Source organism: Bufo bufo, chromosome 6 (genome assembly GCF_905171765.1).
Source record: "Bufo bufo chromosome 6, aBufBuf1.1, whole genome shotgun sequence".
NCBI lineage: Eukaryota > Metazoa > Chordata > Amphibia > Anura > Bufonidae > Bufo > Bufo bufo.
Window position 1 is genome coordinate 660,522 of NC_053394.1, and position 14,175 is coordinate 674,696.

Below are 14,175 nucleotides of genomic sequence, written 5' to 3' on the forward strand. Positions count from 1 at the left end.
TCTGGAGAGCGGTGATGTCACCTCCTGCATAGTATAACTGATATCTGGAGAGCGGTGATGTCACCTCCTGTATAATATAACTGATATCTGTACAGCGGTGATGTCACCTCCTGTATAATATAACTGATACCTGGAGAGCGGTGATGTCACCTCCTGTATAATATAACTGATATCTGGAGAGTGGTGATGTCACCTCCTGTATAATATAACTGATATCTGGAGAGCGGTGATGTCACCTCCTGTATAATATAACTGATATCTGGAGAGCAGTGATGTCACCTCCTGTATAATATAACTGATATCTGGAGAGCGGTGATGTCACCTCCTGTATAATATAACTGATATCTGGACAGCGGTGATGTCACCTCCTGTATAATATAACGGATATCTGGAGAGCGGTGATGTCACCTCCTGTATAATATAACTGATACCTGGAGAGCGGTGATGTCACCTCCTGTATAATATAACTGATATCTAGAGAGCGGTGATGTCACCTCCTGTATAATATAACTGATATCTGGAGGGCGGTGATGTCACCTCCTGTATAATATAACTGATATCTGGAGGGCGGTGATGTCACCTCCTGTATAATATAACTGATATCTGAAGAGCGGTGATGTCACCTCCTGTATAATATAACTGATATCTGGAGAGCGGTGATGTCACCTCCTGTATAATATAACTGATATCTGGAGAGCGGGGATGTCACCTCCTGTATAATATAACTGATATCTGGAGAGCGGTGATGTCACCTCCTGTATAATATAACTGATATCTGGAGAGCGGTGATGTCACCTCCTGTATAATATAACTGATATCTGGAGAGCGGTGATGTCACCTCCTGTATAATATAACTGATATCTGGAGGGCGGTGATGTCACCTCCTGTATAATATAACTGATATCTGCAGAGCGGTGATGTCACATCCTGTATAATATAACTGATATCTGGAGAGCGGTGATGTCACCTCCTGTATAGTATAACTGATATCTAGAGAGCGGTGATGTCACCTCCTGTATAGTATAACTGATATCTGGAGAGCGGTGATGTCACCTCCTGTATAATATAACTGATATCTGGAGAGCGGTGATGTCACCTCCTGTATAATATAACTGATATCTAGAGAGCGGTGATGTCACCTCCTGTATAATATAACTGATATCTGGAGAGCGGTGATGTCACCTCCTGTATAATATAACTGATACCTGGAGAGCGGTGATGTCACCTGCTGTATGACATAACTTTGTCTGGAGAGGGGTGACGTCACCTCCTGTGTAATATAACTGATATCTGGAGAGCGGTGATGTCACCTCCTGTGTAATATAACTGATAGCTGGAGAGCAGTGATGTCACCTCCTGTATAATATAACTGATATCTGGAGGGCGGTGATGTCACCTCCTGTATAATATAACTGATATCTGGAGAGCGGTGATGTCACCTCCTGTATAATATAACTGATATCTGGAGGGCGGTGATGTCACCTCCTGTATAATATAACTGATATCTGGAGAGCGGTGATGTCACCTCCTGTATAGTATAACTGATATCTGGAGGGCGGTGATGTCACCTCCTGTATAATATAACTGATACCTGGAGAGCGGTGATGTCACCTGCTGTATGACATAACTTTGTCTGGAGAGGGGTGACGTCACCTCCTGAGTAATATTTAGACAGCGCAGTGACGTTATCATATGACGTACTAATTAGAATTCCTGGCCCCGCCCCCTTAGCATGCTCCTGGCGTTGGCAGCTGATAAGACGTTGTTTCCCGCTATTCCTTCAGTAGCCAATTGATCTTTAGACCCCCCTTGTCTCCGCCCACAGGAGGCGGAGCAGCCTCTGATACATAACGTGCGGCATCTCCTTCCTGACAGCGCGGAGCACGTGACTGAGAAGATGGCGGCGTCCTGGGGAAGGTTACTGAGGGCTGAGGTGAGAGTCTCTGTGAAGCCTCAGCTCATTATATCCCCCCCCGATCATTGTACGTCATACCTCATTGTATTCCCCCCATCATTGTGCCTCATACCTCATTGTATTTCCCCCCCATCATTGTGCCTCATACCTCATTGTATTTCCCCCCCATCATTGTGCCTCATACCTCATTGTGTTCCCCCCCATCATTGTGCCTCATACCTCATTGTATTCCCCCCCCATCATTGTGCCTCATACCTCATTGTATTCCCCCCCATCATTGTGCCTCATACCTCATTGTATTTCCCCCCATCATTGTGCCTCATACCTCATTGTATTTCCCCCATCATTCTGCCTCATACCTCATTGTATTCCCCCCCCATCATTGTGCCTCATACCTCATTGTATTTCCCCCCCCATCATTGTGCCTCATACCTCATTGTATTCCCCCCATCATTGTGCCTCATACCTCATTGTATTTCCCCCCCATCATTGTGCCTCATACCTCATTGTATTCCCCCCCATCATTGTGCCTCATACCTCATTGTATTCCCCCCCCATCATTGTGCCTCATACCTCATTGTATTCCCCCCCCCATCATTGTGCCTCATACCTCATTGTATTCCCCCCATCATTGTGCCTCATACCTCATTGTATTTCCCCCCCATCATTGTGCCTCATACCTCATTGTATTTCCCCCCCATCATTGTGCCTCATACCTCATTGTGTTCCCCCCCATCATTGTGCCTCATACCTCATTGTATTCCCCCCCCATCATTGTGCCTCATACCTCATTGTATTCCCCCCCATCATTGTGCCTCATACCTCATTGTATTTCCCCCCATCATTGTGCCTCATACCTCATTGTATTTCCCCCATCATTCTGCCTCATACCTCATTGTATTCCCCCCCCATCATTGTGCCTCATACCTCATTGTATTTCCCCCCCATCATTGTGCCTCATACCTCATTGTATTCCCCCCATCATTGTGCCTCATACCTCATTGTATTCCCCCCCCATCATTGTGCCTCATACCTCATTGTATTCCCCCCATCATTGTGCCTCATACCTCATTGTATTCCCCCCCCATCATTGTGCCTCATACCTCATTGTATTCCCCCCATCATTGTGCCTCATACCTCATTGTATTCCCCCCCATCATTGTACCTCATTGTATTCCCCCCATCATTGTGCCTCGTACCTCATTGTATTCCCCCCCATCATTGTGCCTCGTACCTCATTGTATCCCCCCCCCATCATTGTGCCTCGTACCTCATTGTATCCCCCCCCCATCATTGTGCCTCGTACCTCATTGCAGCCCCTTCCCCATGTTTTCCAGGTCCTCCGCGCCTCCTGCTCCGCTCTGTGTAGTTCGGCCGCACGTGTTCCGTTTTCTGCTGCGAGGCGTGGGCTCAGCACTGGTGAGTACGGTGACCACAAGGGGCGCCGGTCACGTGACCTGCGAAGGGGGGGCACCTGCAGGGAACATGGCTGCGGCTGGTCTTAGGTTTTCTGGTTTTTAGGTTTGGCGCGGCTCCTCCCCGCCGTTACCCAGCATGCTCCTCACTTTAAAGGGACCGCCGTGGTCAATGGGGAATTCAAGGAGCTGAGTCTGGAGGACTTCAAGGGCAAGTACCTGGTGCTGTTCTTCTACCCCCTGGACTTGTGAGTATCAGTGCTGGGGCGGCTGCAGGGGGCGCCGCTGCTCCCCTCTCACCGCTTCTCTCTTCCAGCACCTTCGTCTGTCCCACCGAGATCGTGGCCTTCAGTGACAAAGCCAACGAGTTTCAGGACGTCAACTGCGAAGTGGTCGCTGTCTCCGTGGACTCCCACTTCTGCCACTTGGCCTGGACCAACACCCCCCGCAAGGTAGGTGGCCGTTGACATAATGGGGGGAGGCGCCGCGGGGCCTGTGCCTCATGCATCTTCTGTCTTGCAGAGCGGAGGTCTGGGTCACATGAACATCGCGCTGCTCTCCGACCTCTCCAAACAGATTTCCCGGGATTATGGCGTCCTCCTAGAGACCCCCGGGATCGCTCTAAGGTGATGCCGCCCCCCCCCCCCCGTCCTGCAGATAATCTGGGGGTCCCCCTCCCCCCAGTGTAGTCCTGTGTGCTCCCCCCCCCCCCCGTCCTGCAGATAATCTGGGGGTCCCCCTCCCCCAGTGCAGTCCTGTGTGCGCCACCCCCCCCCCCGTCCTGCAGATAATCTGGGGGTCCCCCTCGTGCAGTCCTGTGTGCTCCCCCCCCCCCCACCTGTCACCCCACCCTTGTTTGGTTGAGGAGCCGCCTTACTGGGATAGCTATGGGGGGTGACTGTGCTACCAGTCCAGTACTGAGGGGGTTAAAGGCTCCATCCAGGTGTCGAGCCCCAGTTGTTTACCGTCCCTTTAAGGCCTGTTCTCTTTCAGGGGCCTCTTCATCGTTGATCCCAGCGGGATTGTGCGGCACATGAGTGTGAACGACCTTCCTGTGGGACGGAGCGTGGAGGAGACGCTGCGGCTGGTCAAGGCCTTCCAGTATGTGGAGACCCATGGGGAGGTCTGTCCTGCCAACTGGACGCCTCACTCCCCCACGGTACGTGTGTTCCTGCTGTCCCCCTCCTTCGGGCGATTCTAAAATCTCCTCCATCGTGTGTGCTTTAGAGGACACGCCCGCTGCCCCGGTAACCTTCCATCAGACAGAGGTTCAGGGTCTCATAGCGCTGCCTTAGAGGACACGCCTGCCACACCGCTGCCCCGTTAACCTTCCATTAGACAGGTTCAGGGTCTCATAGCGCTGCCTTAGAGGACACGCCCGCTGCCCCGGTAACCTTCCATCAGACAGAGGTTGAGGGTCTCATAGCGCTGCCTTAGAAGACACGCCCGCTGCCCTGGTAACCTTCCATCAGACAGGTTCAGGGTCTCATACCGCTGCCTTAGAAGACACGCCCGCTGCCCTGGTAACCTTCCATCAGACAGAGGTTCAGGGTCTCATAGCGCTGCCTTAGAGGACATGCCCGCCACACCGCTGCCCCGTTAACCTTCCATCAGACAGGTTCAGGGTCTCATAGCGCTGCCTTAGAAGACACGCCCGCTGCCCTGGTAACCTTCCATCAGACAGAGGTTCAGGGTCTCATAGCGCTGCCTTAGAGGACATGCCCGCCACACCGCTGCCCCGTTAACCTTCCATCAGACAGGTTCAGGGTCTCATAGCGCTGCCTTAGAAGACACACCCGCTGCCCCGTTAACCTTCCATCAGACAGGTTCAGGGTCTCATAGCGCTGCCTTAGAAGACACACCCGCTGCCCCGTTAACCTTCCATCAGACAGGTTCAGGGTCTCATAGCGCTGCCTTAGAAGACACGCCCGCTGCCCCGGTAACCTTCCATCAGACAGAGGTTCAGGGTCTCATAGCGCTGCCTTAGAAGACACGCCCGCTGCCCTGGTAACCTTCCATCAGACAGAGGTTCAGGGTCTCATAGCGCTGCCTTAGAGGACATGCCCGCCACACCGCTGCCCCGTTAACCTTCCATCAGACAGGTTCAGGGTCTCATAGCGCTGCCTTAGAAGACACGCCCGCTGCCCCGGTAACCTTCCATCAGACAGAGGTTCAGGGTCTCATAGCGCTGCCTTAGAAGACACGCCCGCTGCCCTGGTAACCTTCCATCAGACAGGTTCAGGGTCTCATAGCGCTGCCTTAGAAGACACGCCCGCTGCCCTGGTAACCTTCCATCAGACAGGTTCAGGGTCTCATAGCGCTGCCTTAGAAGACACGCCCGCTGCCCCGTTAACCTTCCATCAGACAGGTTCAGGGTCTCATAGCGCTGCCTTAGAAGACACGCCCGCTGCCCCGGTAACCTTCCATCAGACAGGTTCAGGGTCTCATAGCGCTGCCTTAGAAGACACGCCCGCTGCCCCGTTAACCTTCCATCAGACAGGTTCAGGGTCTCATAGCGCTGCCTTAGAAGACACGCCCGCTTCCCTGGTAACCTTCCATCAGACAGGTTCAGGGTCTCATAGCGCTGCCTTAGAAGACACGCCCGCTGCCCCGTTAACCTTCCATCAGACAGAGGTTCAGGGTCTCATAGCGCTGCCTTAGAAGACACGCCCGCTGCCCCGTTAACCTTCCATCAGACAGGTTCAGGGTCTCATAGCGCTGCCTTAGAAGACACGCCCGCTTCCCTGGTAACCTTCCATCAGACAGGTTCAGGGTCTCATAGCGCTGCCTTAGAAGACACGCCCGCTGCCCCGTTAACCTTCCATCAGACAGGTTCAGGGTCTCATAGCGCTGCCTTAGAAGACACGCCCGCTTCCCTGGTAACCTTCCATCAGACAGGTTCAGGGTCTCATAGCGCTGCCTTAGAGGACACGCCCGCTGCCCCGTTAACCTTCCATCAGACAGGTTCAGGGTCTCATAGCGCTGCCTTAGAAGACACGCCCGCTGCCCCGGTAACCTTCCATCAGACAGGTTCAGGGTCTCATAGCGCTGCCTTAGAAGACACGCCCGCTGCCCCGGTAACCTTCCATCAGACAGGTTCAGGGTCTCATAGCGCTGCCTTAGAGGACACGCCCGCTGCCCCGGTAACCTTCCATCAGACAGGTTCAGGGTCTCATAGCGCTGCCTTAGAAGACACGCCCGCTGCCCTGGTAACCTTCCATCAGACAGGTTCAGGGTCTCATAGCGCTGCCTTAGAAGACACGCCCGCTGCCCTGGTAACCTTCCATCAGACAGGTTCAGGGTCTCATAGCGCTGCCTTAGAAGACACGCCCGCTGCCCTGGTAACCTTCCATCAGACAGAGGTTCAGGGTCTCATAGCGCTGCCTTAGAGGACATGCCCGCCACACCGCTGCCCCGTTAACCTTCCATCAGACAGGTTCAGGGTCTCATAGCGCTGCCTTAGAGGACACGCCCGCTGCCCTGGTAACCTTCCATCAGACAGGTTCAGGGTCTCATAGCGCTGCCTTAGAAGACACACCCGCTGCCCTGGTAACCTTCCATCAGACAGGTTCAGGGTCTCATAGCGCTGCCTTAGAAGACACGCCCGCTGCCCCGTTAACCTTCCATCAGACAGGTTCAGGGTCTCATAGCGCTGCCTTAGAGGACACGCCCGCTGCCCCGGTAACCTTCCATCAGACAGGTTCAGGGTCTCATAGCGCTGCCTTAGAGGACACACCCGCTGCCCTGGTAACCTTCCATCAGACAGAGGTTCAGGGTCTCATAGCGCTGCCTTAGAGGACACGCCCGCCACACCGCTGCCCCGGTAACCTTCCATCAGACAGGTTCAGGGTCTCATAGCGCTGCCTTAGAAGACACGCCCGCTGCCCTGGTAACCTTCCATCAGACAGAGGTTCAGGGTCTCATAGCGCTGCCTTGGTTTGTTACAATGTATCAGTTCTCACAACCTGTTCATACCTGGCAGATGTGCTTCCCGTCCATATTCTTTACGTTTACTAACCCTAAGGCATCTTTCACACTGTGCGCCCCGTTGCCGTATTGCAGATCCGCGATACATGAGTGCCGTTCCGTGGGCATTCCACATCACGGATGCGGACCCATTCACTTGAATGGGTCCGGAGATGCGGAACAGAACCACAGAACGGAGTGCTTCCGTGGGGTTTCATCCCGTACTTCCGTTCTGTAAAAAGATAGGACATGTGAATGGGTCTGCGATCTGCTGCGGCTGCTCCACGGACTGTGCTCGTGTATTGCGGCCCGCAATACGGCAACGGGCTGCACACGCCAGTGTGAAAGAGGCCTAAAGATGTAGTAAGTCGTGGAAAAACGGCCACGTTTCGGATTAAGGCCTCTTTCACACGGGTGTGTTTTCCAGGGGGTACAATGCGTGAGTTGAACGCATTGCACCCGCACTGAATCCGGACCCATTCACTTCTATGGGGCTGTGCACATGAGCGGTGATTTTCACACATCACTTGTGTGTTGCGTGAAAATCGCAGCATGTTCTATATTGTGCGTTTTTCGCGCAACGCAGGCCCCATAGAAGTAAATGGGGCTGCGTGAAAATCGCAAGCATCTGCAAGCAAGTGTGGATGCGGTGTGATTTTCATGCATGGTTGCTAGGAGATGATCGGGACTCGATTTATTATTATTTATCCTTATAACATGTTTATAAAGGAAAATAATAGCATTCTGAATACAGAATGCTTAGTACAATAGCGCTGGAGGGGTTAAACATAATAATAATAAACTCTCATCCACTTGTTCGCGCAGCCCGGCTTGTCGTCTTTCTTCTTCTTTGAGGACCTGGGAGGAAAAGGACTTTTGACGTCACTGCGCTCATCACATGGTCTAGCACCATGGTGATGGACCATGTGATGAGCGCAGTGATGTCACCAAAGGTCCTTTTCCTCCCAGGCCCTGAAAGAAGACATGCCGGGCAGCGGGAACAAGTGGATGAGTTTTTTTTTTGTTTTTGTTTTTTTTTAACCCCTCCAGCCCTAATATACTAGGCATTCTGTATTAACAATGCTATTATTTTCCCTTAAACATGTTATGTTATAAGAGAAAATAATAAAATCTAAAGAGCACCTAACCTTGGCTCTACTTCTGAGGGTTAAGGGCTCCTGCACACGGCCGTTGCCTGGTATTGCCCGTGTTGTGGGTCTGCAATCCAGGAGATGCGGTGCAGGACAGAGGCATGGATCGGAAGCATTAGAGGTGGGCATTGTCTGTGCCTCCCCACTGCAAAAACACTCAAGTGAATGTGTCCTGCTCCACGTACGGCGGTCCTATGCTCGGTGCGTTCAGTCCACAGGCCCGGCCGGATCACGTTCGTGTGCATGAGCCCTTAGAAGGAAAGAGCTTCCTCCCCGTGGGAAGTAAATCTGAGCAGTGTTCTTGTGACGTCATCGGTGCCGGTCTTGATGTTTCCTCCTGTCACGTGGTCTGCAATGCTTCAGTCTCGGGCAGGGGTGCATTCAGGCCAATGTAAAGTAATTGGGGAGGAATGATCGCTGCTCCAGTCATTCCTCCTTCACTTACTTCGATTGTCGGTAGCCCACCCCTGATTATACCGCCAGGTATCAGGAATGAGCGCTCCTATAAAGACTTGTTCCCAGTAATTGACCTGAATATCGTGGTGTATTGGGGGCTTAAAGGGATTTCACAGTAAAACAAAATTTTAGCACGTTCCTGCAGCATGGCCCTTGAAACTGAAGAGTTAAACTTACCTGCTCCTAGGGTATTTTCGGGTATTGAATTTTTGATACCCAATCGATACGATACCGGGATTTGCCTTTTATCTATGCTGCACAGCCCAGTATCAGAGAACATGGATCTCGCTGCTATCAGCCCTGTTCCCTCAGCAGCACAGGGAGAAGGAAGCAGTCCCCTGGTCTAGGGACATAGGCATGAGAAGACATGGCAGGATCTAAATCTTCCTCCACCTCTTCTGACCCCAAACGGCAGAAGACCTTCTTTATTTGCAAAGCCCTGGGTGTTGCCCTTCCAACCTAGAGCAGGGGGTCAGCAACTTCCGGCACGCCTGATGTTCTCTAACTCCCACAGAAGTGGAAGGAGCATGCTGGGAGTTGTAGTTTTACAACAGCTGGATTGCTGATCCCTGACCTAGAGAGAAAGGAAGATGAGGGAGTGCAGTCGGTGGAGGAAGGGTAAGTTTGTTCTTTATTGGTCCTTTCTGCACAGCTCTCCCTCATCATCTTCCTTTCTCTGTGGATCCATCACTTGGCCCGTGACAGCCGTGGTGGTCAGTGTTGTGCACCCCTGCTCTAGAGCGACCCGTCCAGTTGAACACCCTTCTGGCATTTTACGGATCTAGCCCGGCAGTGCTAGTTCTTTTTACACAACCTTACAACCTAAAATACAAAAGGGCCAATAGGTGTGTGTCCTCCGTGACATGTGTAGATCCATCTATTCCATACACTTCCCAGATCCCCTCCCAGGAAGATCTTTCAGCATATTACCCCTCTGTACAGTGGCCCCCAGGTTACTTCTGGACAGGTTCTGTCTGAGACCATCAGAGCATGTAATAATTAGACCTATAGACACGGTGTCTATCCTCATTCCTCTGCCATTGTCCCTTCAAACAGCTCTTGCAATCCCGGATGAGCCCCCAAAAGCTGTCATGGTAGCATTGTGTCTGATTCCTAAAGAAGGGCTCTAACCAGGTTGTCTGCAATGCTTCAGTCCCTGACACAAGTCGCTTCTCTAGTTTGTAGAAACTCCTGCTATTAACCAATTGGTGTTAGAAATGGCTCCTATGAAAAGCCAAAGCCCTCCCTCGCACACCCCCATACTGGATGTAACCACAGACCATGATTTTGCCTCCACCAAACGTCACTGTTTTCTGGGTAAATCTTGGCTCCATGCGGGTTCCAGTAGATCTCCTGCAATATTTGCGGCGACTGTGGTGTAATTCAACAGAAGATTCATCTGAAGAATCCACCTTCTGACACTTTTCCAGCGACCATCCTTTTAGCAGGCTGTGGCCCTTGGCAAATGCCACACGGTTTTTCAGTTGTCTTAGTGCTGGCTCATGGGCACTGATTCGACCATGGAGGCCATTTGGAGACAGAATCCGACAAACTGTTCTGGTTGACACAGGGACTTCAGGTGACCAGGTCTGGTCGAGCTCTGCTGCAGTGGAAAATGGGCTGGCCTTGGATTTCCGAGCCAACAAACGGTCCTCTCGAACAGTTGTTTTGGGGGGTCGGCCTGACCTGGCCTTGTCCAAAACGTCTCCAGTCTCTTCAAATCTTTTTTTTATCCTCTGAACTTGACGCTGAGACCCGTTGAAGGTGTAGTGGATCTGGTCTTCAGCCTCTTGATAACCAACACTTTAGTCTCTGGGTGACTCTTAGGCCTGTTTGCAGAGGTCTAGTTGATGTGAAGGTCTAGTGTCCTGGGGTTCTTCTTATACACCCCTGAGACCTAACGGATCCATTATTAGTCACAGGTGAAGCTCATATGACAAGGCGACATGGACTCGATGGACCTTACCAAGCTGTGAATATTAGAATACTTTTTGTCAGTTTTGTTTTGCCCCGAAACATTATTATAAAAGCTGTTGGGATTAAAATGACCCATTTCTTGTAACGAAATCTTGATTAGAAATATATTTTAGCGGCGCTTCAGGGTAATTTGTACACAAGCGACAAGACTTTTGTCAGGGACTGTATGGGTAAAAGAATGAGAAGACCTGACTCGTGGTGCTGCTATTTGAGTCCCCCCCCCCCCCCCCCCTACATTTTTGCCTAGGTGTCCCTCTTACACGAGACCACGGGATTGTGACATGTGTTCTAACAGAGAGTGATGTATAGATCCTCGTAGTAGGAATCTGGATGCAATTAGATACACGACGGCCCCTGTGTAGTCATCTAGATTTTATAGCAAATATTACTATCCAGGGGTCTCCACCTTTAACTAATCCTACTGTATCACTCCTAACAATTCTTTGTCTGATAATGATGGAGAGAAAGAGCCCCACCCCCGGGGCCTCATGGGGCCCCCTGTATCTGGAGTTAAGAGTCACCATTAAAGCACAAATCGTTGTAACCCGACCGTCTCTACAATGTCCGGGAGGAGTGGTGGGTGACATGTCGTCCTGCACGTGAACTACACGGGACACCCCTTCCTTTCTTGGGTGTTTGATTATTTAATTAACCATTTAATGACTGGACACCTTTTTGTCATTTGGCACACCTGGGGCTTTAACAGTTGTAACTTTTTTTTGGACTCGTAAAACAATTTTTGCAATATTATTTTTTTTTTTATTTTTTTTTTTTACTTGTCACTCGGGGTTCTTATGTTTTTGAATCCTTTTTTAGTTCTGGTGAAAACTGCAAAAATATTTTACGTTTTTTTTTTTACAACACTACAGTGCCTTATTCCATAAATATATAGTGATTAAAATGGCTTCCCTCGGTTTTGATGGTTGTAATACAGTATGTATAGTCTTGTGTGAATGGGGCAATGGTTTCATATGTTGTGACATCATTGGAGGACGTCTAGTGGATGCTGTTTTTTTTACTTTTTGGGCAGCCAAAGACTCCTCAGTTACAGGAGAAAACAGCCCCTGGTGGAGATGACATCCTCCCAGCAGAGCTGATCAGGGTCTGCTGAGACCCCGCAGCTCTTCTCTGCCCCTGAGATACCTGCCGATCCTGTGATTGCCAGTTGCAGTACAGGAGTTGAGTTCTCTCAATAGGCCACTGATGGGTGTACCTGCAAATCCCACCCAGAATCAAAGAGGAAGCCATCACCCTGACTAGTGTTGAGCGAAGCGAGCTTCAGATGCTTCGGTCAAAACCTCAGAATAATACTGGACGGAGAGCCATCTCTGTACAGTATTAGAATGTATGGGCTCTGATGAGCCGAAGTTAGTTATTCGCAAAGTTGTGCGAGACTTTGTTGAATAACTTCAGTAGTTGAAGTGGAAAACCACATCTAAACTTGGAACCGAACTTCGCTTCCGACTAGTACCTCGTGAATTTGTGAATAACTAACTTCAGCTCATCGGAGCCCATACTTTCTAATACTGTACATAGACGGATCTCCGTACAGTATTATTCCGAAGTTTTGAATGAAGCAACTCTTTGAAGTTCTCTTTGCTCAACACTAAACCTGACTGATCTGCTGTCATTGTCTGTTTGGCACTAACCTGCGCACCCCATTCTATCGCCTGGGCGTGGAGCTGGTGGGTACCCTGGGCTAAGTCCTATATATGGATCACCAGCGCTGATGCAGTGTGACAATCCCTCAGCTGTGAGAAGTAGGGCAGCCTGGGTTTTCAGACTCTGACTGTGATCACAGAAGGCTCGTAGATTGTATGGGTCACTGCAGTGCTGAGCTCTGACTGAACTTCTCGTCACTGCAGTGCTGAGCTCTGACTGAACTTCTCGTCACTGCAGTGCTGAGCTCTGACTGAACTTCTCGTCACTGCAGTGCTGAGCTCTGACTGAACTTCTCGTCACTGCAGTGCTGAGCTCTGACTGAACTTCTCGTCACTGCAGTGCTGAGCTCTGACTGAACTTCTCGTCACTGCAGTGCTGAGCTCTGACTGAACTTCTCGTCACTGCAGTGCTGAGCTCTGACTGAACTTCTCGTCACTGCAGTGCTGAGCTCTGACTGAACTTCTCGTCACTGCAGTGCTGAGCTCTGACTGAACTTCTCGTCACTGCAGTGCTGAGCTCTGACTGAACTTCTCGTCACTGCAGTGCTGAGCTCTGACTGAACTTCTCGTCACTGCAGTGCTGAGCTCTGACTGAACTTCTCGTCACTGCAGTGCTGAGCTCTGACTGAACTTCTCGTTTTCTCTCTCATCCAGATTAAGCCGAGTCCAGAAGGGTCCAGAGAATACTTTGAGAAAGTGAACTGAAGGGAGAGCGGGGCCCCTGACGGTGGAGCAAACCCTTGTGGAAATCACGCATAGCAGAATTAAAACGCCTCTGTTCTGGGTGCTGCGGTGTTTGTGTCTCTGATTACCACCTTGCATCCCAGAAAATCCATCGTTTCACTCCGTATCCGTAGCACATCAATCCGTAGCCCACCTCCTAAACTCGGATCAATAGATCTCAGCAGAACATTCTCCCTGACGAAGGCCACGTAGCTTGGTTTCTGCCAGGGAGGTCCGGTCCAGGTCATCATAGATGAGACCCAGAGCTTTGAAAAATTAATCCACCGACCGGAGAGACTGCGATCCGGTCGGCAAAGAAAAACCCCATGACTGCACATTAAGCAATGAAATAACCACTCGCTGTGTCTCATCCCCAGATGAATGTGGACGCAGCCTCCTTAAACAAAATGAAATGATCACGTTCCCCCAGAGAATCTGCTCGGGAGGGCAACTTTAGGCTGTAGACAGGCCTGGTAACCACCACCACTAGGACCAGCAGCCTGTGGTCTCTGCATCTGCAAGAGGGTCGGGCGGAGGTCGGCTACCTCCAAGGACAGCCCCTGCAGCAATGGGATCCATGGCTGTACTGGTTTATAATGTCACGCTCGTGTGTGGGAGGGAAAGGGGGAATAAGGCCTGAAAACTAGGGAAGGAAGATGGACACCTCCTAGAGAAAACCCAAACTCCAGTCCTGACTGCCAGTATGAACAGGCCCCAAAGGTAGGCAAGTTCATACACCGGACACCTAGAATCCTATCTCACCCTATAGGACCCTGGAACTAATGTCAGGACTAGGTCTACCTGTTCCTCCCAAGGGAAGGACGAACAGGAGTCTCCCTCAGGCCTAATGACAAACAGGGAAAGGCAACACACACACACACACACACACACACACACATATATATATATAC

The 14,175-nt window shown here is 50.9% G+C and overlaps 1 protein-coding gene across 1 annotated transcript; it reads left to right on the top strand.

Moving 5' to 3' along the window:
• Positions 1–1,796: 1,796 nt before the first annotated feature.
• PRDX3 (peroxiredoxin 3) lies at positions 1,797–13,327 on the top strand. The gene is made up of 7 exons (XM_040435343.1): positions 1,797–1,933; positions 3,253–3,334; positions 3,437–3,578; positions 3,647–3,782; positions 3,853–3,956; positions 4,324–4,489; positions 13,196–13,327. Exons 1-7 carry the CDS (start codon positions 1,898–1,900, stop codon positions 13,244–13,246), a joined length of 717 nt encoding a protein of 238 aa, XP_040291277.1. The 5' UTR covers positions 1,797–1,897; the 3' UTR covers positions 13,247–13,327.
• The last annotated feature ends 848 nt before the right edge of the window (positions 13,328–14,175 follow it).